This window comes from Lytechinus pictus, chromosome 5 (assembly GCF_037042905.1).
Source record: "Lytechinus pictus isolate F3 Inbred chromosome 5, Lp3.0, whole genome shotgun sequence".
In the NCBI taxonomy this organism is placed as follows: Eukaryota; Metazoa; Echinodermata; class Echinoidea; order Temnopleuroida; family Toxopneustidae; genus Lytechinus; species Lytechinus pictus.
The window spans coordinates 51,282,566-51,309,065 of NC_087249.1; the positions used below are offsets into that span (position 1 = coordinate 51,282,566).

At 36.8% G+C, this 26,500-nt stretch overlaps 1 protein-coding gene across 1 annotated transcript; it reads left to right on the forward strand.

Annotated features, from left to right (window-relative positions):
• Positions 1–5,234: 5,234 nt before the first annotated feature.
• LOC129261124 (ubiquitin carboxyl-terminal hydrolase 38-like) lies at positions 5,235–26,449 on the forward strand. The gene is made up of 10 exons (XM_064099203.1): positions 5,235–5,401; positions 14,800–14,992; positions 15,792–16,535; positions 17,535–17,636; positions 18,739–18,897; positions 20,035–20,231; positions 21,207–21,300; positions 22,165–22,383; positions 22,754–24,199; positions 24,741–26,449. The coding sequence occupies exons 2-10, from the start codon at positions 14,807–14,809 to the stop codon at positions 24,915–24,917; spliced, it is 3,324 nt and encodes a 1,107-aa protein (XP_063955273.1). The 5' UTR covers positions 5,235–5,401; positions 14,800–14,806; the 3' UTR covers positions 24,918–26,449.
• Positions 26,450–26,500: the final 51 nt, after the last annotated feature.

Below are 26,500 nucleotides of genomic sequence, written 5' to 3' on the forward strand. Positions count from 1 at the left end.
TGACACAGAGGTTACCGATAGGTCTTATGCTTGATTTTCATGATTAATTATACATTGTAGTCAATGCAATCAAGCGTAAAGATATTCTTCTACGATGATCACAAATATGGAAAGCCAGCAATGTCAATATATAAAAAGCATATGTTTGTTCAAAATATTTTTTAGATATGATAAGTCATACATTCATCAGTTTTGTTGAAAATTCAGTGTGCTTCTCTTTGTTCACAAAGTAGATTGTGCAAACTTTCTGAAGAAATATTATGACATTGATGGATTTCCATATAGTTATGATTGATTAGATCAGTCGTAACTCTATGTAAGACCGGGCCATGGTGTGACTGCCCGTGAAAAGATCCAGACAATTGAGAAATATATTCAGCAATCTGTTGAATTATTGACTGTTTTGGTTGCCATTCTTGCTACGTTTCCAGTAATGTGGGAGGAATAGTCGTACTCAAGAAGAATTATTCTAATAATTCTATCATTCTTAGCAGGCCGTATTTTTGTACTTCATGAAATTATAAATTGTTTGTTTCTTGGTCACTTGAGTGACCGAAATTATGACAAATCTTGACTTCATATATTTATAAAAAAAATGTAGATTTATAGCTTATTATGATGACATAGGAATTTCAAAATAAAATGAAACTTTGAAAATCATGTTTTTGTGAAGTCACACATGTGACTCACTTTTGACCTCTGACCTTGAACATGCATATTGGAGACAGCAAAAAAATATTTCCAAATGAGAGGTCACTAAACATGTTAATGTTATATAACATTTGAGTAAATCTCTTAAATTTTTAGATTTATAACTAATTAAAGTAAAAATTTGTCATAATTTTGGTCACACACGTGACCAAGATTGACCCAAAACTATTTGTATAACAGTACTTAAGGAGTATATATGGTTATAATCAACAATGTTGAATTTGTCAATAAATGTATTAATTGATGGTTTCAATGACTGAAAAGGGCAATATATATACATTATGTTGTAAGGAACTACGGGACTGACAGCTTATGGTTCCTTTCCTAGGGAACGTGGGGTGATGATGATGCAATACCACGAATAATACTCATTTAATAGGATTTGAACCTTAATCACCCAGTTATGAGACTTCTCAACCACTGAGCCCTGTGCCTCAGCACATACCGGTATGACCAAGTGTAACGTCAGTGGGCTCGTACCTTAAAGTTTAAATAAATAGGGCAACTCAGAAAACACTCTATTTTTTTAGTTATGACATAAATAGCAACCTTCTTTTGCCTGGAAAAAGTGCTCTGTTATGAGGAGACTGCTTACAGACAAAAGTAGGTTCTAACCATTGCCATAACTCTAAAACATGGGCTTATATACATTACGTCACATTATTCAAGTGGGAGATGACACAACTGTTCAAGTCCCCTTCCTCAACAATTATGTTACACCAACGATATATAAGTGATATTGATTTAAACAGAAGAGTGCAGTTGCTTTTTAGGATATGTTGTGATCAAAGATTTGAAACACGATAGTGTTGTCTATTTTAGCCACAATGGTGTAAATGGTATTATAATCTCTTTTCTGCAAAGTCGTGTTTCATCAAATTTCATAGCAATGGCAAGTTAGAAGTTCCTGTTACAAGCCACTGAAATGGTTCCATTTGATTGACAGAGAGCTCATTTGCCATTGAATTTCTATTATTTATATGTTTTATGAAACAGACCCCTAGATCCAAAGAGACTTTATATTGTATGTATATGCATTGTCCATTTTTTGAAAGAAGGTCATTTACAGTGTCATGACTATATTATATTATATCATTATCAATGTGAAAACAACAGTTTGTATTGTCATTTAGAGTTATGACAAGAACAATCAAATGTTGCCCTCCTTCTATGGAGGTTAGGAAATTAAACCTTTATTATTCAGATTTATTACTGCCATCTTCTGTTAACCGATATGTCAACAGTTCCTACATTGCTTCATCAATTGATATTCCATGCATGATGATGATGGGTACTTGCATTGAAAATTGCTTAGCTATATACATGCTTTCACCAAGAGATGGCGCTATTGAATGTAAATCCTTAGCAGTCATAGCCGGGCCTATGATCAATTGTGCAAAACAAATTTTCTGAGAATTTCTGTTTCTGATTTCCGTTTTTAACAATAAAAATTAAGATATGGATTTTGGATTATACATGTATGTAAAATATTTTAATGAACAACAAGCACTTTTTTGTCTACAACTCATGATTTTTAATGAAATTGCTCATATACATTACCCCTTGATAAATGTCTGCAACCTTTTTTATTGATAGCAGATTCTCAAATACTTGATTTGTGGGTACTAGCAAATATCGATTAAAGGTCAAGTCCACCCCAGGAAAATGCTGACTTGAATAAATAGAGAAAAATCAAACTAGCATAATGCTGAAAATTTCATCAAAATCGGATGTAAAATAAGAAAGTTATGACATTTTGAAGTTTCACTTATTTTTCACAAAACTGATATGCACAACTAGGTGAGTCAGTCGATGATGTCCATCACTCACTATTTCTTTTGTTTTATTTTGTTTGAATTATACAATATTTCATTGTTTATAGATTTGACAAAATAAGGACCAACTTGACTGAACCATATAGTATTAAACAATGCTAATTCCACATGTTCAGGGAGGAATTAATCGTTGTATCACTTTGACAATGAAGAGAAAATTAAAATATTTCATATTTTATATAATAAAATACAAAAGAAATAGTGAGTGGATGACGTCATAGTCTCCTCATTTGCATACCAGCCAGGATGTGCATATAACTGTTTTGTGAAATTAATTGAAACTTTAAAATGTCATAACTTTCTTATTTTACATCCGATTTTGATGAAATTTGTAGTGTTATGTTTGTTGGATTTTTCTCTTTTTATTCAAATCAACTTTTTGTTGGGGTGGACTTAAAGTCCTTTAAGTGGCATTGTTACAATATCAACATAGATCATCAGTTAACTGGTCTAAACACATTCTAGCATGCAGTGTACTAGTATTATGGGAAGCTTGTAATAAATTATTAACACAATAAGAGTTACTTCAAATGCTCATTATAGGCAGTATTGTCCAGCTCTGCAAAGATTTTGATTTTTACTAGATTTTTCAGGAATAGTTCATATATGTTGCATAAATGGCATTATTAAAAAAAAAAAAAGCATCCTCTTGGTAATATTCTTTTGTTATGTATGTTTATATTTTTTTATATATATATAACTTGAAGTCGTATCATATTTGTTAATGATTGCTGTTATTTACCCCCATCTTATTTATGAGTTCGCTTGACATTCTTTTTGTTCCCAGAATTTCTGAAAACAGAAAAACTTGTTATAAGTGTATTGCAAGCAATGTTTATTTATTCAAAGGTATTTTGCAAGTCATTTTATCTCCTTTATTTCCCTTTTTCAAGACTGTTAAATCAACTCCATGTATATGTGTATTTGTCATTACAAAAATTGTCCCCAGACTTTTGATACATGAACACAAATGTCAGAAAAGATCAAAGTATATTATGTTTGGAAACAAATTGCAAGTAAATACACCAGAATAGGGTTAGAGTAATACAAATAGGTACATCAGAACAGAAGTGATAAATTGTCTATGGTTAAGCGAAACTTCCAGTTACGAAGATAATCTTTAAAGTGTTTGAGCATATTGTTAAATAAAACACCCTTTTTTTTTACTCACATATTTATTTTTAATTTGTATGAAATTATTCTTGAAGAAAATGGGCATTTGCTGAACAATAAACAAAACTAGCTTTGCTGTCTGTCATTTTGACAAGTCTTTTTCCAAACAGTACAAATACCTGTGCCCATATGGGGGTTTTTATGTTGGCTTTTTTTATGTTCACTTTACATGAAATATGTTGTTCATATATATATTTACTAATGATTAGCCATGATTTTGAATTTAGGTCAGTGCTCCTAAGTCAGATTTAGCATTTAAGAATGAGGAGTTATTGTGAAGGAAGACATATTTTGTTTTGAGATTAATTATCATCAAACTTATAAAAAGATATTTACACTTATCATGGTAATAATGGTAAAGTAGCCATCATCTGGCATATTTAGATTTTCAATTATTAGATATAATTTGGTTTCATGTCATTTTATAATAACATCTTTTCTTTTATAGTCTGGTTATATATTTTGGAGGAACTTGAATATATTCAGTCATTCAGATTAATTCTATCTCGTAATTTTGTTTGGTAAATATTGAATAAGAAGTCTTTTCTGTTGCTTATTCAGGTAATATTTTCAGTTTTATAGTATGATTTGTCCAATGATAGGGTAACTTCTTAATTTATAGTGGACAGTTTTATGGTAGGTTTTAAGATGAGGTCGTTGCTATGGGTGTAGAAGTGTAAAGATAACAGTGGTTTTTTTTATATTTCTTACCATTTGATGGTTATTTGAGATATTTATGCTGGCTTCAATGAGAAAATGAAAATTAAACACTCTACTTTTATTTCTTTTGTACCATGTCTCATCTTTAAAAAAAAAACATTGTTAGGAAGTATCTGTAATTTACCTTACAACAGATTATGATATTGATAATACTTGTGCTAAAATCAGCAAAAAATGAATGTCATCAAAAGATGATAATGTTGATGGTGGTTGTGGTGAGGATGATATTATTGGTGATAATGATGATAAAACTGATGGTGATGGTGAAGAGGAGGACGAAGATGATGTTGATATTGATAATGGTGGAGATGATGGATGATTGATGATGATGATGTTGTTGATGATGATGATGATGATGATGGTGGTGGTGGTGGTGAAGACTAGGAGGATGAAGATGGTGATGATTAGGAGGAGGATGAAGATGATGGTGATGGAACTGATGATGATGGTGATTGATAATGAGGAGAATGAAGATGATGTTGATATAGATCATGGTGGTGGTGATGATTAATGATGATGATGTCAGGGGCCGCTGAACCGTGGGGGGCGGGGCTGGGTGGGCTTCAGTCCCCCCCCCCCCCACTATTTTCCAAAACCATGTACTAAACCGTAAAATGATCTGATTGCGTTAAATAATCTATATCAAAATACTTGTCAATCCCAATATTTCCCTTCCACTCCCTCATGAAATCCTCTTCTTACTCTGAGTCTCTCTTCCACTCCCCACGCGTTCCGTTAAATATGGTCGCTAATTTCAGTTTTACTCGGTTATTTCTGTTTCTGCAGTTCCTATCCGCTTATTTCAATTCATTCTCTATTCGTACATGTCTGTTCTCACGCGAAAAATTTTATGGCGATCGGGAAATAGATCGAAAGAAGATACTGATGTGATGATATATCCCATCTTGAACCTTCCTACCTGTCAACAAAGTCTGAGGTCTGTTTGATTTTATTTAACATAGGTGAGTCATTCTTTTGGCAGTAATTAATAATCGTGAATTATGCCACCTCGCTGTAGTGTTAATGTTATTATGAATGCAGGCACAGGAGGTTACTACGGTCACCTCTTATAATATCGTCGCGTAAAATCCTAGTGGACGTGATTCCAAGGGATATGTCACTATTTCATGTAAGATGTATTGGGATTGCACATGAGCGATATCCCCTTGTATCTTACGTGGGTGGTGCCTTGTGTAGTGTGACTGTGAGTGATTGGCGAAAGGGAGTTGGAATTGTGAATCCAGGAATTCGGAAGGAAGTGTGTAGCCAGGAGACTCCCACTCATGGGATCAATGCATCTCGCGTGCGAAGGATTCATATGCACATGGTGCACGCAAATTTTTCACACCCTTTTTATTAAAAATTTTACTAAAATAACTAGGGCCTATGCCATTCCTTTTAAAATAATGTTTCTAATTGTGCTATGTATGAGTATGACACTTACCGAACCATATGGATCGTTTCTTGTCTTCTCTTTGGTGTGTTTTTAAGAAAAAAAAAGCATTTTCTCGTGATCTTCACGTAGATACCGCAGGGTCATCGTGGTTGTAAACTTTTGCTTAAAGAGGGCGCGCGATATTATTCACAAGATGTTTGTTTACGGTTCTGCAGCTTGTACTGCTAGCTGCATTTTAGACGCTCAGCATTATTTTCCTCTTTCTGTTTTTTTTTTTGCTGTCAAGCGGTATTTTCTATTGTAGCGCCATCAGCTATCAGCGATGATGAAATGTAAAGAGTCGCCTTGAAATGAAGAAAAATTATGTCACATTAATTCGTTAGTTTGTTTCCTATTTTTTTGCACTTTTTTCTTCTTCCTCATCTATGATCAAAGGTGAATACCTTTTTTTGATATCTGTTCTAAAAGCTGGACATTTTAAATATTTTGTTCAAGTAAATAATTCAACAGGATAGTAATCAAAATGCGATAGAGCTGCCCGAGCTGAAAATTCTGATACAAGGACTTGAAAATAAAACATTCTGAGCACTTTTTATAACCATGATGAGGAGACCTATATATATATATATATATAGGCCTATATGTATATGAAATAAGCTAACACGAAAAAAAGACGTTTTGGGGACTGTTAAATAAGAATTCATGAGTGGGATAGGTAACTATCTATTCTATTCTTGTTTGTTTTCTATTATTATTTGTGTGTTGTGTTTATTTTTCTTGAAGCACCAAAAGGTGGACATGTCCGCTAAGATATATTAACGAAGTCACCATTATTATCACAAGCTAACGGATCAAAATGCGAGCGTGAAACGTGAGCTTCTTTTTTTCTTAATTCAGTCTTAACAATACTTTTTCATCATATTTTAAAGGTGAATCTCATGATTCAAAATGATAAATGCTTGTCGCACGGGCAGAAATAGCGGGACCAATAGTTATTTTCAATATTCCGAACTGCATTCTGGACGTTGTATAAGCGCCTTTGTATAACAATTAAAAGGGTAGGCCTATTTACCTTACAAATTATGCGAGCGCTGAACTTTTGGACATTTAAACCTCAACAAATTGACATTTTTAAAATATGAACAACATCATAAATGTCACTTACAAAAATGATGCCAGCGCGAAGCTCGCGCTTAGAGTTTTTGATATTGATGACAGGACTGTATCTAAATGAAAAATAATGCGAGGGCATTTGCGCTTAAGATTTAAATTTGGGATTTGAAAAGTCCGACAGATTACCTATACTTTTAAAAGAGGAATGACCTCCAGAATTCAAGCGCGAATCGCCAGTAGATTTATGTTGAAGTTTAGACCTAGAACAGGGACGTTGAACCTTTATAATCATGAAAAAGATGGTATTTTTATAAATAAAACATGGGAGTCTAATTTTGTTTTAGTGTTAATATTCAGATCTTCAAACTTGACATTTTCCTATCCCCTTCATCATCCCCTCTCCTTCTCCCTTTCCCCATTTTCTGAAACTTTCACCCCCGAGATTTCTACTTCTAAGATCTAGCCCTAAATCATGTACATGGGATAAAACTTCATTCCGACATTTCTACGCTCTCGTTGTTATTTTTAAACAAGAATTCATCAAAAAAATGAGAAAAATATTATGAAAAGACGGAAGAGACTTGCCCGATGTTTACGCCTCCATCTTGTTTCCTATTGTTCTTCGCCAACGTTACAGACGCGTGCACATTTTTTTGATAAATTCTTGTTTAAAAATAACAACGAGAGCGTAGAAATGTCGGAAATGAAGTTTTATCCCATGTACATGATTTAGGGCTAGATCTTAGAAGGAAAGTAGAAATCTCGGGGGTGAAATTTTCAGGTTTTGCGGTCCTTCGTGTAGGTGAATGAGAAGGAAGACCTGGCTTCATTGAGAGTAAGCCTATGTTAGTAAATTATTTTTACTCTCTAGAAGCCTCCTGGCTAGGCTTACTCCCCATGTCCATGAAGCCTGGGATTGATATCCATACCCACCCATGGGTGCATCTCTGCCGCCGTGTACAGGAAAATTGAGGCACGGCGCATTCAACAATTCAACAAACTACTGTAAATTTAATAAGAGGATTTACAGAATGAAATCCTCCTACGAAACTTACCTAACGATGTGAAGTCAATTCCTCCTAATATGATGAATATCCCTCAAAAAGCGTCATTTAAGCGTTAATTTTTCTTCTCATTGACCACAAAATACAAAGCAACCTTGCGAGTTCTCAAATTTTTTGTCTAATGAGCGAAAGAGGGCGCATGATTTATCTTCACAAAGACACTACAAGGGAAAGACTAGACACAAAACGTACACGTTAATCGATGCAAAGCGTTACGCGAAGTCGGCAAAGTGTCCAATCTTTTTACAATTTTCTATATTTTTTGTTTAATTTGTCATCGCTTTGAATATTTTCCAAAACGTATTATCGTCAGCAAAAATAATTAAAAAGTAAGTTTTTTAAGTCATTGCATTTATTGGTGTCTCTTTTTCACCAAACAATCATTGGAATTGCGCATACAATGAAAAAAAAATATAGTTTAAAAAATACCGACAAGCTGAATTAAGGTTGTGAATTGTATTAGCGCCACCAACGACCTTCCTTTTATTTCCGTCGAAGAGACATGCGAAGCAACTTTCCAGGCCGAGGTAAGCGATTTTGCTCTTTTTTTGCATGCTTTTTCCATGAATAAAATTTGTAAAATTGAAAATGGAACGCTTTTCACCAGAAAAAGCCCTGGTGAGTAGTGGAATGAGTTTCGGCTAACATTATTAGCGTTATGAAGCGATGTTGACCGACAACTCTAAAATCCATACTGTAAACACGTACGTGGTGCGAGGTTCGTATAACATACTAACCTCGCAATACGTGTGAGTGATCCATACCTGCCTGTGCAGGCGAGGAATTCCCACGCCAAAGCTAAACCTAAATCACCAATTTTACGTATTGTTTTGCGCCCAAACTAACGTACATGGGCCAAAACAATATTTACTCTCAGTTTTTAATAAAATTCCTAATTATGAAATAAATAGTAGTAAGTAAATGTTAAAAAATTAAGAGCACGAGCATTCACTTACCCAGTCTGTTTACGTCGCCATTTTGAAGTCTTTTGTTATTGATACCTAGATACCACACGCGTGTAGAGCTGCAACTTAGATTTTTAAAATACTTGCATCGGCCGATAAATATCGTAAAATTTTGTTTCGGTCGATAAATATTTATCGACGGAAACAAATATTTTACGATTCGTGATATTTATTGGCCGATGCAAGTATTTTTAAAATCTATGTTGCAGCTCTTAGGAATTTTATTAAAAACTGGGGGTAAATATTGTTTCGGCCCATGTGCGTTAGTTTGGGCGCAAAACAAAACGTAAATTTTGTGATTTAGGTTTAGTTTTGGCGTGGGAATTCCTCGCCTGCACAGGCAGGTATGGATATCAATCCCAGGCTTCATGGGGAGTAAGCCTACATATAGTAGATGACTTTTACTCCACAGAAGCCTCCAGGCTACACGGAGCCAGGGATTGCATCCCATTCATTAGACAGCTGGCAGCCGTCTGTTTCGAGGAGTTTTTTAACATTTTAAATTTTTTTTAAATTTCTCCTCGTACACAGACGGCTCGCTATCATGCAGCCACCATTAGGGGGTTAACAATGCAAAATCCCCCCGACGGGGCACATCAATTTTTTCTTTATTTCATAAAAATATATAAAAAGAACTGTACCAAAATAAAGATAATTGTTCCGTTTTGGCCTGAAATGCACCAAAACGGGGGAAAAACAGTGACTTACTTTGGCTATCGCGCAACTTCACTTCCCTGTTTTATCCTAACTTAATCCATAAACATATGGCCATTGAGTCCCCTGTACAGATCGAGCTAGAACTTCGGTCTCTGTATTTGGTGAGTGGAGCCAACGGAGTTCAGCAGAACAACCAACATAACACAGACCGAAGCTTTTGGTCTACCCATTCATGTGCGTGTACCGCAATAAAAACTGAAACTTTCGCCCCCGAAATTTCTACTTTCCTTCTCATAGATCTAGACCTAAATCATGTAAATGGGATACAACTTCATATCCGACATTTCATTGATTTCATTGTTAAACAAGAATTCATTAAAAAAACAAGGAAAATATTATGAAAAGACGGGGAAAACTTGCAGACGCATATCCTCAATATATACGATATGCAACCCGGAAGTTGCAGCTGCCATTCGCGCCCGTATTACGCTCAGACCCCATGTCGAATGAAGGCCTGCTTGGCAACTTGTTTTCTGTGCAAATTTAATGCTGTAGACAAACCTGCGGTAGACTTTTTCTTTTTTGACTGGTCATTTCGATACGTTCCTAAATTTGTGAGAACGTTCACAAAATTGGAACAAAACCACAGATTTGTTATTCATACTATGTATACAAACACTTGGGTGGCTATTTTATTGTATTCTGTTCAAACTCATTTGGAGATCGTTACCACAACTGGCATTTATCTTTAAAGCTAAATTCAATTCAATTCAATTTATTTATTCAACCATCATCAGGTACAGACAATTACATAAATACGTACCAATATAGATGATTATACAAATACTAAATATAACAGTAGAATGATGGTTTGGTGACCCCGGAGAAAGCAGAGCTTATAAAAAGGGGCCACCGAGTGAAAATGAACACTGAAAATATATACAACAAATAATAATGATTACACTAAGTACACCGATGCAACAGCCGTAAAAAAAATAAAATAAATAAATAAAAAATAAAAAAAAAGGGGGGAGGAAGGGGGGACTTTCAATGAGATAAAAACAAATAATTGAAAGTTTTTTTTTGAAGCACATGTTAATAATTTTCTGAGTGTATTGTAGAATTTGGGACAAAAATGTCATTGAAAAGAGGAGGCAAGATTTTAGCATAAAATTTATACATAAATACGAGGGAAATAAATGATATCAAGTCCTGTAATGGCATTATGTTCAGTTGAGAAAATAGAGGCTTTATATAAGTGCGGTAGGGAGCGTTTGAAATAATACGAACTACTTTTTTTTTTTAAATACGTAGTTTATCTAAGTGTGATTTGAAGGTGTAGCCCCAGACAACATTGCAATAATTCAAATGGGGTAGTATGATGCTATTATATAAAGTAATCAAAATTGATTTAGGAACATAATGTCGTAACTTGGACAGAACACAAATGAAAGTAGTTGCACAGTAAAACACTGATTTCATGAGAAAGTCTGTAAAACCAAGGTTAAGGACGTTCCACAGTTAAAGTGAAATCCATGTCATTTTCACCAAACTTTGCACATAGATACTTTAGAACCTGAATATTCGAAATATGCAAAAAATAACATAGGTCCATGTGCTTGATTTTTTGCTATAGAGCTTCAAAGTTCACCCAACTGGATGTTCTTAAGAATTGCGCATTCAAAATAATTTGGCATTTTTAGACCTCGCAAGATCACTACAATGAGTTTAAACCTCTATTACTCAGTCAAAATACATGAAAAGGACATCAAATTTCGCAAGAGAGTTAATAATTGTATCGTTAGAAAGGAGAATCTCTTTATAGTGCTATTTTTTGCAATTTTAAGTCTAACAGCACTGTCAGTTCTTAAAAATGGCGTAAAAGATAACAAAAACCCAATCTCAAAAATGTGAAATTTCAATAACAAACTACAAAAGTACAATAAATGCTGCACTTTATTCAAAATCCATGTCATTTTCACCAAAATTTGCAAAGTTGTAGAGGAAGGTATACCTAAGAGGTGCAAACATTTAAAAATAGGGGTTCATGTGCTTGTTTTCAAACTATCAGCATTTTTATTAGAGCAAATGTGTTTTTAAAAACACCAAAAATGTGCCAAATGCTTTGTATCTATGTGAAGAAAAAGTCAAAACCACTCTACCATTTATTCAAACTCGGGGTCATATTCGTGATTCTTGGCAGCACTGCAGAGTAAAGTATTTTGAAATTGTAGAGATATTTTTAAAAATGGTCCATGGAATAATTCAATTTTTTAGCTTCATAAAATAACGCATCGGATCTGCAGTTAGAGTGCAGATGATGAGAAAAATCAGCTCATACCCACAGCTAATTAATCACCTGTTCATCTATTGTGACGTCAGCGCGCAGAGTGTAAAATATGCGCAGATCATAATGCGCACAAACATAACTGTGGAACGTCCTTAAGTATCACTATATCACCGTGGATCTAGATCTGGTACAGTTACATAAACTGAACTTTGTGAAATCATAAAATCTAAGCTGAAAAACGATCACACTGAAGATCGCCAACATAGATACGCACACGTGGGACAGTGTATATTATTATTGCTGGAATAAAGACCCGACGGAAGTGCCCGAATCCGCGCTAATATTGCTTATTTCTCAGCAATTACACAATTTCTTCCAGAATCCTTTGGCACATATGTTTTATTCATACAAACAGACACTTTGTGGTCATTATATTGGATTCTGTAAAAAGTCATTTTGAGAACGTTACCACAACTGGCAATTATCTTTAAAGAATGAAATTAGCAAAAACCATGATTTCAAACAACTGATTTATAACCACCCTTATGAATTTGGGCCCAACAATATAATATCAAAGTAAAGATAGAGCTTCTTTGTGCTCGATGCGATTGGGATTGTAGCAAAACTCTGGTCTTGGCAAAAGTTGACTTAAATTTGAAGAAAGGGCATTGCCATTTCGGCTGGCTGCGTACATGTACATGTAAGTCAATTGATGATGAATTAATATCTTGTTATTTTGTAAGAAGATTTCTGTACCCTGCACCCACTTACATGTATAAAATCAAGAGGATTTCTAACCCAGGGAGCTCCGGCCCAAAGCGGGCCGGAGCCCAGGACTCGTCCGTGTAATACTAGTCAAACATATACTCTGAAAAAATGGGGTATAATGTGGTCGCAATAGCACTCCAAATAAAAGAGGAAAAAATGAATTATGCACTTACCTCAATTATATGGATGAAGGTCTATCGTGACACACTAATCGAGGCACAAACTGGACCCTCAAAAAAAGGAAAAGTTAGATGTCTACGTCGCGTTCGTTTTGGTATCGATCGGCGATTTCCAATTTCGACAGAAGGAGAACGAACGAGACAGAACTTTTCCTTTTTTTGAGGGTCCAGTTTGTGCCTCGATGTCAGGATTAGTGTGTCACGATAGACCTTCATCCATATAATCGAGGTAAGTGCATAATTGATTTTTCACCTTTTATTTGGAGTGCTATTGCGACCACATTCTACCCCATTTTGGAGAGTATATGTTTGACTTGTATTACATGGACGAGTCCTGGGCTCCAGCCCGCTTTGCGAGCCGGAGCTCCCTGGGTTAGAGGATTTTAAGATATCCCTCTTTCTCAAGATGATTAATACACAGCCTTAACCCTATTTTTATAGACTGGGCTGTTTCGACGCCTAAGAAGACTGGGGGGGGCTGATTCAGCCCCCCCTTATGATCTCGGCCATCGATCACGCGATCGCGACGAAAATTGTCACGCGCGTTACCCATGGCATTATCTACAAAACTATATCAAATTCTGTGAAAAATCTCATTGCTCATTAATTATGCTAATTTATGCGTAAAATCATAAGTTTGCTCTAATTAATAAAATAATGCCCCTAAAATGCTAATTTTTGTTTCATATACTAGTACTCTAGATAGGCATCTGATCAAATTTGTTTTTCAAAAATTTCAACATCACATTTATTTTCTTATGTATTCTATTTTTTTATAAATTTCTTATGTATTTCTTTGTTTTTCAACTTTTTGTTTTTTATTGTTTTTTCAATGGAAATTGTCAGGGACTTAATTTTGACCTTAAACAAGATAAAATTAATTGATTTTAAGCAGTAAAGGAAAAATAATGATACATTTTATGAATTTTGGCTAAAACACTACTTGCATTGGATTTGTACACAAATTCACGTTTTTGAGTAATTTTGGGTCTGCATGCTCTTACAAAATGTTGCATAATTTCGGAACCGCGTAACCGGGGATCACAATTTTGGTCTCAAAAGTTGCGCGAGACTCGAAAGTAAAAAGTCAGCAAGCGACGCAGTCAAAAAACTTTGAGCGGCGGATTTATCGCGAAAAATGTCGAGGGGGGCTGAATCAGCCCCCCCCCCCAGTCTTCTTAGGGTTAAAAGTAACCTTTGAGCAAGGAAGAGGCCATAGTGAAACTTAAGCAAAATTTACAAAAACCTCTAATTTTGTCTTGACTTTTTTTTTAATTCCTACTCCAACTATGAATAAAATATTACTGGGACCCAGCCGCTCAATGTAAGGGTTTCGAGAAAGCCCTCTTTATAAAGATAATATCCAAGGTCTCTAAACATTTGCGCAATGAATCCTTTTGTTACACTTTTGCCAATTTTTTTTTTTTTAGTTCCTTGTCCAACATTAAATAAGATTCTTTTTGGTATTGCAGCATCTATCCATCCAGAGGGGGTCAAGAAAGCCCTCTTCACAAAGACATCAACAGCCTCAAAACCTTTGTGCAAATAATCTTTTTGTTAAATTTTATCAAAAGATTTGAAAATACCTAGCACATTTGATATTTGTTTTCATTAGTCCAACCATGGATTGGTAGTGCAGCATCTACCCACCCAGAGGGGGTCAAGAAAGCACTCTTCACGAAGATAATATCCACAGCCTCAAAAGATTTGAAAATACTTAGCTCATTTGATGTTATGTGTTCTTCCCTAGTACGACCATGGATAAGATTCTGCTTAGTATCGCAGCATCTGCCCATCCAGAGGGGGTCAAGAAAGCACTCTTCACATATCCACAGCCTCAAAACCTTTGTCAAATGATCTTTCTTTTACATGTCATTAAGATTTTGGCTAATAAGACATTTGCTAATTGAACTTTTTTTCATTCCTAGTCTAACCATGGATAAGATTCTGCTTGGCATCGCAGCATCTACCCACCCAGAGGGGGTCAAGAAAGCACTCTTCACAAAGATGATATCCACGGCCTCAAAACCTTTGAACAAAGAAGAGGTGACAACAATCCTTCAGCTTTCCTCGTCTTGGGTCATCGGTGAAGAGGAGTTCCTACAGGACATGGGCCAACAGGTACGGCAATTGCCAGAGGAAACTGATCCTAGTATCTCAATCTGATTTTCCATGTTTCGCTGCATATTCTTAATCTTTTATGAATAGCATGTACATTGTACCAGAAGTTATTTAGTTATTATTACACACAAGCGGCCTGTTGTATAAAACTTTTGCCATGAAAAAACTCTGGCAAACATAATTATGCTATTGACGATAACACATTGAAAAAAAGAGTTTTTCTTTTAATATGCAATTTAGGATGAGGATTATGCAACATTTATGCAGCATTGATTTTTTTCAAATAAGCATCAAGGCAATATGATTACATTGCTTTTGGGATATCATGCACATACATTAAAAAATTGTTTCCTACCAGGTATTCATTTGTTTTACCTGGGTGGAAGGTGGCAAATGATGGTATCATCTTCCTTTCAGATGTTTGGTTCGCTCCAACAAGAATTGCTTATTATTGTGCTGAAGCTAAATGTGTAAAGCTAGAGAACGGACATCTTTCACAGAAGCTTGTAACAGATTCAGCATAAGATTTGAAGTTGATGCATTCAAATTGGGAGGAGAAACAAGGCAAAGAGAAGATGAGCAAGTGAATATATGTGGAAGAGAGAGAGTGAGGAAGGAAAAAATACATTCATGTATGTGCTTACACTGTACATTCATGATACTATCACAGGTACAATAAATCTAAGATAACAAATATTTCAAGCCTTGGCAAATCAAATCCAATAAATTTATGAAAACATCAAAATCACCTTTTGTTTGTTATTTAGTTTCTTATTTTCTTAATTTTCAACTGTAACAGATATTTCAGGCCTGGGCAAAGTACAACCCAGCAACATATGAAGATTTCTTCTGTCATCAGTTCCTTATATCATCATTTGGTGAATCAATAAACAGCCCTCTAATGTTGATCCAGTTCATAAGTGACTGTTTGAAGACTGTCCACCTCAAGCACGAAACGGCCACCAAGATCATTAGGACAGGCGTAGTCAGTCTCTGCCGGAGGTTCCCTGACATGGCCATCCAGGGTGAGATCTGCCGGCTCCTGCGAGCCAACCAAGACTGCATTCCGGAGAACGATTTTGCTATCACCCTGTGCCAGACCCTGATAACCAACACCAGCATCCTGGAGATTCCCATCGGTGATGTGGAGCTGAAGACCTGCATGGCTGCAGTTGGGAGCGTCGGACATCTCCTGCGGCTGATCTGGTCCACCAAGCCAACCACCATCATCCCGTCCCTCCAGCACGTCTTCAACATCATCTCCACCTTCTCCGCCGAGGAGTCGCAGAACCCGTCCTTGGCCTTGGGCGCTCTGGTCCAGCATATCCACATGAAGGTGGTTGAGGCAGTCACGAAGAGCGCGGTCTCTGACATCTCCATCACGGACGAAAGAATGACTGTAGCCCTGCAGAGGATGATAGACTGGCTCTCCTGGCCAAGCGTTGTCAACATTGATCAATGGATAATCACATTCCTGACCAATCTTGCCTCTGCCAACAAGTTTACCATCCTCATCAAAGTCACATTGCTGACTGTCGAAACGGTGAGTAGGGAGGCTCAGGGATTTGCTTTAAGGATTTTAAGAAAAAAAGAAAAAAAAATTATCTCATACTTTAGTGCAACAAGATCACTTTTAAGCTTATTTTTTATTGTAAGTTCTAAATGAGAGAGCTCAGATACATTATGATCCTTTCTTTAAAGGTCAAGTCTACCCCAGAAAAAAGTTGATTTGAATCATTAGAGAAACATCAAACAAGTATAATGCTGAAAATTTCATCAAAATCGTATGTAAAATAAGTTACATTTTTTAAGTTTCGCTTATTTTTCACAAAACAGTTATATGTACAACTCGGTGATATGCAAATAAGAAAGCCAGTGATGTACCTCACTATTTCATTTTTTTTTATTGTTTGAATTATGCAATATTGTAATTTTTACAGATTTGACAATAAGGACCATTTTGTTTGAACCACAAAATGTTATTTAACAGTGCTAATTCCATATGTTCAAGAAGGAGTCAACATTGTTTCACATGACAATGAGGAGAAAATTAGAATATTTCATATTTCATGTAATGAAATACAAAAGAAAAAGTGAGTGGATGATGTCATCACTCTCCTCATTTGCATACCGACCAGGATCTGATAAATGTTACTAGTATGAAATTAAGCGTAACTTCAAAATGTCATAACTATCTTATTTTACATCCAATGTTGATGAAATTTTCAGTGTTATGCTTGTTTGATCTTTCTCTTTTTATTCAAACTGTTTGTTGGGGTAGACTTGGCCTTTAAAGAAAGAATCTCTGGGGGCCCGTTTCATAAAGAGTTACAACTGTTGTAACTTTGTTATTGTGGCAAATACCATGGCAACAGGGTACAGCAGCCAATCAAAATCAAGGTTACCATGGTAGTTGCAATAATGGCAAAGTTACAACAGTTGTAACTCTTTATGAAACGGGGCCCCAGGTTTGCTTATACAGATTTCTGAGGCTTACTGCTTTTATTTGCACATTTTCCTTGTGTTTTTTTATTTATTCTAGATGGTGTCACGGCTGTTTTTCCCCATTGTCCGAGACTGTGCCTTCAATGTGTTTTCTCATATGCTCCTCAGCTTTCAACACTCTCCAGATGCCTTTCATAAGGTAAACATATCCTCAAATAGGAGACTAATTGGCAATTTGAAGTTTGGTGTTGGTGTTGGTGTTTTTACACCATTAATCAGGCTGCTAGATCAGGAAATTTTTTAATTAGGAATCCGTATTATGTAAACACAAAAGTTGTAGCCCGTTTCCACCTACGAAGCCACAAATAGTCCAAGACTGATACGATACGATGATCGTTGCAAAGGTAACAAAGAATTATGGGTATTTTCCAATTGCTGTAGTAGGGACAGTGATTTTCCGCGATCGCGGAAAACGGACGGAATTCAAGGAAAGGGCCTTTTGAAACGGAAAGTGGCATTTCAAACGGAAAATCACGGACAACGTATTTTCCCTCAAAATACACAGAATAGCAACAGAAATTACTCCAAAATCACAACAAAATGAGAATATTAAATGGCCACAAAACCCCAGAAAACACGATCCCACTTCGCTACTTTCATGACAATTTACACATCGTGACTGCACTCGACATCAGCACACTCGATTGTACCCCCGCACCGTACCCGTTCCCGGCGCCAACCGGCCGGGTTGGGCTTCACATGCACACATATCGTTCACTACACGGTCGTGTGTTGCTGCCCTCTACGTTTGAAGATGTAACAGCACGATATCATGGTTTTAGAATCCAAGATGGCGGATTGGCAAAAGCCGTTGACGGATGATAACGATGTCCAAAAAACCCCAAAATTATCGATGAAATATCATTTCACCGTGAAATAATGCTAATAATCTGAAAGGTGAGGATGTATGCATGCTAAATTGGGTTGGAAAAATATTTTATGCACCCGCATAGATCCGATTAGAACGGATTCTATTGTGTTGTTGGTACAGTAGCAGATACAAATTTTGACCAGTGCGAGTGTACGGTACGTGTTGTGATTTATGTGTAAACGGAATTGTCACTTTTCCGTGTGTACAAAGTCTATGGGGAAACGGAATTTCCGTTTTCTGACATGCTGAAACGGAATTTGAGATTTTCTGAAACGGAAAAGGCAATTTTTTGAAACGGAAAATCACTGTCCCTACTGTAGTTATGAATACAGGGATTAATTTTCATTTATCTTTATTCTCTTTATTTTAGATCCTAGGTCAGATACCAGAGCTGATGCAGAGACTGCATGCTGAGGATACACCGTCCAGTCACAGCTTCAGGTCAAAGGTCGCTGATCTAGTGTATTGCCTGATGTATCACCATGTAGGATACCCAGAGCTCTATGATCCCCTCCTGGAAGCCCTCAAGGTTAGTTGCTGAACGATATGAATAGAGAATGTTTGAGTATCATAAGACATCAATTTTGATATGCATTATTATATTCTGAGAAATTGGTCAACCACGTGAATTCAACATTTTTCTATTTCAAAGTTAATTTGAACATTGCAGTTGTAAAGCATTTCAAAGCTCATTAAACTAATTCTTTTTATCGACAAACATCCAGTGGCAGTTCTTCGTAGGAAAACCTGCATTGAATCCTGAATTCCTGGTCATTAAAAAGAAATTATAACTACTAGTAAATCAAGACAGGAATGTATAGGCGTTTGGCGGCTCCACTTCACAGCCAGTTAGTAGTCTTCCACATCAGTCGCATCTCTTGTGTTTAATAGCATAACTGTAGAGACATACATTGTCGGCAGTCATCCGAACCATCATATCACACATACGACTGTGCGAACCCATTTCAGGGAAAATGGACTTCAAAGTTTACTGTAAATTCCACACTTTGTTCCCCAGCCTTACAACATATTCATTTCTAGAAAAATTCATGGTTGGAAAGACCAAGACAATTGCTTGAAATTGATATCTTTATTTTTACACAACCCAAGAATCAGAAAAAATATTGCAAAAGAGCTACATGCTTTTAATTTCGGTTGGAGCAGTTGAGATTTTCCCTGTTCAAAATGCCATAGGGATGCAACAACCCTGACCATGATTTCAATGCATGCGACCAAGCAATATGTCGTATCGCTCTTTCATGTGCAAAGTCAATGCAGTGCAGATACTATGGTTTGGCATATTAAGTGCATGCAGCTGTTATATGCTTTGCTACAGTACACGTTTCCAATGGGATCTGCGCATTTTATCAACAATTTGTATGGCATCACCGTGAAAATCCCCTCATATCTCGGAAACTAAAATAAATTGCTGCCTAGAAATTTAATTATGTATAGAATTAAATAGGACTTGTACAGTATTTTCTGCAATAATCTCAAAATTGATTTTTTTTTTTTTAAACCAAAATTGACTAATACGATGGTTGGGATGAACGCTGACATGTAGCTCTATCCTCCGCCTAAATAATAGGCTAATTTAAACACTGCAGTTGTAAATTTATATATCTTGTTAAGCCTAAGTGTAGATGTACCTTGTCTTTCTGTTCAGGGTTTCCCCCGCCCGAGTGAAACAAGTATGATGGCCAGGCTGAAGCAGAGTGCCTGGACATCGCAGAAAGGTGGCCTTGGAACGGAATTCTCTTCAAGGTTCGAGCCCCGCTCTGATACGGGCAAAACAGGCCTGGTCAACTTGGGAAACACCTGCTACATGAACAGTGTCATACAAGCTTTATACATGTCATCAAAGTAAGTCCTTTTCAATAAGGTACCTTGTCAATAGTCAGAGCCCTGTCTTACGGTCCTGCAAGCAAGATTTCATTACCATTTCTCACACTACATCATAGCAAAAAAGGATAGGAATGCAGGAAAGCCGCTATGAAAAATGGCATGTAAGGCATGCTTCCTGTCAGAAGCGGCACAGACTTTTGTAAAGATACCTTAATATGATGGTGATGAGGAGGAGGATGGTGGTGGTGGTATGGTTGTTGTGATGATGGTTATTTTGATGATTGTGATGATGTATTGATGGTGGTGGTGGTAGGTGATGATGATGATGGTGATTATGGTGATGATGATGGTGATTATGGTGATGATCATGATCATGGTGATGATCATGATAATAATAATAATATGGTCCATTTATATAGTGCAGCTACTATAATTGCATATACTCTACTGCGCTTGATACTTGGTATCATAGTATTACCCCGGCTGTAGCTGAGCCGCCATATAGGCGCTAAAGCATTCAAGGAATAGATCCTACCGGGTACCCATTCACCTCACCTGGGTCAAGTGCAACACAATGTAGGTAGATTTCTTGCTGAAGGAAAACACGCCCCTTCGATTGATAGACGAGAGTCGTAACCACTAAACCACGACGCCCCCATGATGGTCATGATGATGACCATGATAGTGAAAATGATGGTGATGGTGGTTGTGATTTTGTTCTTGATAATGTCATGATTGCTAATATTCTGACAGTAGCAATGGTAGTGATCCTGAGAATGAAAATCAAATTAGAGATGATAGAGAATGTGCTTATATGGTGGATTTATATGGCGTATCATTCGTGCAAATGATTAAAAAATGTTTATATTTGTCACTACACAGTTATTGTAACCATTTTCTAATGTATCATTACATTTAGTAACATTTGGAATGCTTCATGTACTTTATGCATGAAGTCATAACATTCATTCTTTGTGCCCTTTCTACATGTAGGTTCTGCAGTGATATAATCACCTACCCACTCTTCAGCAGACAGAGTATCATGTATAACATACAACTTTGCTTTGCATTCTTGGCTCATACTCAGGTGGGTGATTTGAGGGTTTATATTCTCAGATAGTCTGATACATGTACCACATGGGCTAAACTATACTTGATATAATACCCACTTGTTCTCATTCTCTATTAGTCTAATTCTCATTTAGTCTAATTCTCATTTATTCTAATGCCATGCCCAGTCAGTATAGTTTCCAATTTATCGACTTAGTATTTTTTACTTTGTCAAATGAAAATTTGGTTCATAAACTGTATATCTTACCATTATAATAATTCGTGTTCAACCAAGTAGAAGCTATATATATCTGTAGGCTAATTTGATATTAGACAAATGGTAAATGGAAAACACTGAAATTAGAAGAAATGGTTAGATGAAATGATTGTTTGGCAAAGTATAATATGACCATGTTGGATGAGACCAAATGGAAAGTAGACTAATCAGCAATTTACAATTTAATGGGAGTTAGCTTCGTGGCTTCACTTATTTGAAAATTAGGATTTCAGATCTCTCTGCCGTTACGAATTTGGAGGAAAGATTATGAATTTTTTGTCATTGTGACCTCTTGTTTCGCTTTTATTGTTACATTTTCCTTGTTAGATTTAATGTCCAATCCTATGGGAAATGCTGTTTTTTCCTATTTTTGAGCAAAATCATCCCTATTTCCAGTTTCATTGGTTGGGAGGTCTGGGATTTTAAAAATATCTTATTGGTGTTGTAATTGCCCTTACTTCATGGCTTCCTATGATTTTAACACAGGTGTAAGATCATGGCAAATGCAGACCAGTGATTGATACATAGCTACATGTAGCACTTGAGCTGAGAACTTGTATACCCCTCAGGGCTTGTAGGTTGGGGTCATTGTTTTTCAATCCATTGCATTCTGTGTACTTTCAGAGGGCAGCGTACGCTCCGAGGGAGTTCCTGAGAGCGTCAAGACCCCCTTGGTTTGCTCCTGGCTCTCAGCAGGACTGTTCGGAGTTCCTCAAGTACCTGTTGGACCGACTGGATGAGGAGGAGAAGGGATGGAGAAAGATGATGAAGAACGCGGCAGCATCCATCACCTCATCGCTTTCATCCCCATCCTCTTCACCGAGACCTGAAGCACATGATCAGGTAGCTATTGGTTAAACTCTAGAAATGTAATTTATGTGCTGTGGGGTCAAGTTGGAATTCAAGGAATTAATTATTCACTGAGAATGATGATAATGATAACTGAATTTATGTAGCGCTTTTTGCCTGAAGATACAAAGCGCTTACTATTATTACCCCAGCTTTAGCTCGAGCTACCATCACCGGTGCATCAAGCTACCATCACCGGAGAAGCACAGTTCCTGTGTTTTGATAAAATATACTTTACCAAATACAACATCTGACAAGTCATTTCATGAAAGCTCCCCAGAATTACAGTATTAGAATCTGAACCTATACTGAATTTAGGCTTCTTAAACTGAATTCTTCATTTGTTCTTATTTTTTTCCTATAGGAATGTATGGACAGAAGTGATGTGCAGATGGAAACAGATACTGTTGGTTCCTCATCCAGCTCACCCTCATCTAGTGCAGGCCCACTTGCTTCTCTTTCTCTATCAGGTTCCACTATGCCATGTCATCCAACTGATGGTGGGTGTCTTTCAGTAGATACTGCCTCCTGCAGCAGCAGTAGCAGCATGGCCAAGGACTCTGGTCAATCCTACAATCAGACAAGATCATGGTCCTCACCAAAGATGAAAAAAGATGATGTATTACCGTCAAGGGAAAGCATTGTAGAGAGACACTTTGGCGGACAGTCAGCAACGCACATCCGGTGCTTGAACTGTGGTACGGTGTCAAGTCGGAAGGAAACATTTTTTGATTTGCCACTTGGGTTTCCTGGAACAGAAGGAAGGGAAAATTTACTTGGAGGACGTTGTGATACCCCAGCCGAAGAAAGGCAGTCAGAGAAGTCGGACTATCCTGCCATGGAATTAGCTCAGGATAGTCGGAGTGTTGTAGGTGCTAGTGCCATAGCTGCTGCTGTTGGACCCGATCTTCATAGCGGTAGCAGATCAACAAGTGAAGTGCAGAGTTTGGCAGGTTCCAGCTCTGAAGCCAACACCACAAAGACTTCGCTTGAAGATCTTCTGAGACATTACTTCAGTCCAGAGCTCCTGGTAAAAGACAACAGGTATCATTGTGACAAGTGCCAGAGCTTGCAGGATGCTGAGAAGTCTCTAGAAATTATCAATGCACCAGAGATTCTGATCATCACACTCCTGCGCTTCTCCTACGATGTCAAACTTCAGAGACGGTGTAAGATCATGGAGGATGTTCGCTATCCCAGAATTCTCCATCTGGATGTGAATCCTTGCGATGGTGACTGCAGTGTGGACGGGAACCATGGTGGACCATGCACAAAGAGGACTCGACAGAATAGTATGGGTACTGCCCACTGCTCCACAGAGAGAGACTCTGACAGGACAGTTCAGTATGTCCTCAGTACAGTGATAGTTCACTCAGGGATGTCATCTGAAAGCGGACACTACTATTGTTATGCGTGTGACGATGTTGACGATATCCAGAGACAGCTTCTGCGGCAGAAAAAGAGCGATAGGAACCCTGTTGATGGTACCCATCCAAAAACCAATGAAATGACCGATGAAGATCATCTGCCCAATAAATGGTATCTGTTTAATGACAGTCGTGTTACTTCTTCCAGGTTTGACTCCTTTGGCAAGGTTACGCAGCGTTTCCCACGTGACACGGCTTATGTTCTGTTTTATAGGAAGTGTGATGATGAATATGGGAGTGGTGACTCTATTGATTCGGTAATGCAGAAAGCCGTGCCATCATCGTCGTCGTCATCTTCATACATGCCTTCCGTCTTGAAAGAGAAACATTTGCGGAAAGATCTCCAAGATGCAATCCAAAAAGACAACCTTCATTATATTCAGGTAAGAGTAATGTGCATGTGTTTTATTTCCAGTGAAAGAGGGAAAGCAATATCAAAGCTAGCCCCTGCTGAACTTCACAAGCACTTTTTGAATTGCCCGTTGCTAACTCAGTACCTAGTACAGATTAACACTAAAATGAATAATCTCTCAAAAAGGATATATATTTTTTTTACAAAGAAATGGTAAAAAGATTAGGTAAGTATGGACTGGGTTTCCAAGAAATCTCTGATACATTGTCTTTCTTAGGATTATTCAATGAGAGAGGTAAAGAGATGAAACCTAGCATTTTATAGAACTGTCTGGATTAAGCCCTGACCTAACTTGTATGAGATACCACCCCTTGTATTTATTCTTTATTATATTTTCAAGCCAATCAATGATATTGGTAAAAAGAATTATCCAATGTTTAAAGAGAAATATTTTTTTTAAATATTAATTTGCCTTATTTCTTTTCAGAAATCATATATGAATTTGGGTCTGTGCTTCATTCCTGTGTAATACCTTTCTGTCAGTTTGTTTCATGTTTATGTTATTTTTGCAGGAAAGAGAGATTGAGGCCCGTGAAGCGGCTTTAAGAAAGCAGCGGCCAGCCTCTGCAGCGAAGCCGTTCTACTCCAGGAACTTTGACGATAAGAATGACCCCCCTGGCGGGTGTGGTCTCGGCGGGGGAGGCGGTGGAGGAGGGCCAAGCCTCTCCTCCAATAGGCTCGTCTTCTAAGGCTCTGTTCAGATACGATGGTGCAAAACTGCAGCATTTGGTCACACAACCCTAACCAACCATTTCAAATTGTAAATTGTAATCCAACCTAAGAGGATGTTGCAAGATATCATTTGTAATCAATTTCCAATTTCTGTTGCAATTTTACAATCAGTTATCTGTAGCATATAAGTTTTAAACTTCTTGTTGCAAGAAGCAGCTTTGCTATTGATTGCAAGATGTAAAGTTGATTTTGGAGACCCAAACTAGCTAAATTTTGCAATTAATCATAGTTTTCTTGCAATGCACCATGGGTTATCCATGTTATTCAGTTTTAGACTTTTGGTCTTGCATTTATTCTGGTTTCAGAATCAGTACACAGTAAAATTCAAATTGGAAACAAAATGAAGGAAAAGCGGAATATGCATTCAATCTTCAAATGAAATAAAGATTCAACCATGCCCCCCTTCCGAAAACTAGCACTGTATTGAATACAATGCTGTCGTTTACATGTAAACGATTTTTGTTGCAGCTTAGCACATCATATCTGACCGAGTCTTTTAAGGTAACAGAGTAAGTGAATATTGCATTGAATTGAAGCAGGTAGTGTTATTTCAGATATGTACATGTACTTATTACTGGTCTATACGGGTTAATCCATAAAGGCCTATATTTTTGCTATTTATACTGCTATTTATTCAGAAATTTTTTAACTAAACTGTATAAATGCATTTACTTGGAAGAGAGATAGATGTGGCAATTTCGATATTCGTCTGAGAGTATGAAACATGTTTCATGTGCGAATTGGAAAAAGCACTGCTTAAAATAATATATAGTTAACTTTCGTTAACTCTTGCTAGAACAAAGAATTTTTTTTTTTTTTTCACTGTCAATGTAATGAATCTATTAAATTATTTACATCTAGAGAAGCTTGGGAAAGAATGGGAGGATTGAAAGATCCCCGTTTGACCGCCCCACAGCCTCTATTCCTTGTTCCCTAGGCTCCATAAAAGAAATCATACGATGCATTAAGACAATGTAAACACATTATGCCTCCCAAATATTACAATGAAATGAATAATGGTATCATACGACACATACTTCACCAGAGCATTAAGTCTTATTCCAAGGTCAGCTATGAACAGTATACCCATGAAACCTCAGTGATGGAATGTGTAGAGCCTTATTTAAGTTCAAGTTTATTTATTTAAAACCAAAAACATAACATCATAATCAAAATAGATATACATACAATGTAAAGGAGTACATAAACACACATCAATTAGATTATAGCATAGACGAATTGGTTTTAGGACCCCTTTAAAAGCAAAGCTTGTGAGTGGGGCCCTGGAATACTTATGATTATTAACATAGAATATAGGAAATAAAAAAAGAGGGAAAACCCAAAAAACAAAATATTTGCACTAGGTTCAACATCTTGACTCTTGTATTTTTTTCTTTTCCTCAAGATCAATCTTTGTCAGATCATCTATAAAGTAGAAGCCTTCTTTCTTTAGGGCAACTCGCTCCTCCTTCATAACCTGAATTTTGTCTTCAGGAGAACAAGTTTTTACCACTTTATTCCTGGATTTTCATTGTTTTCT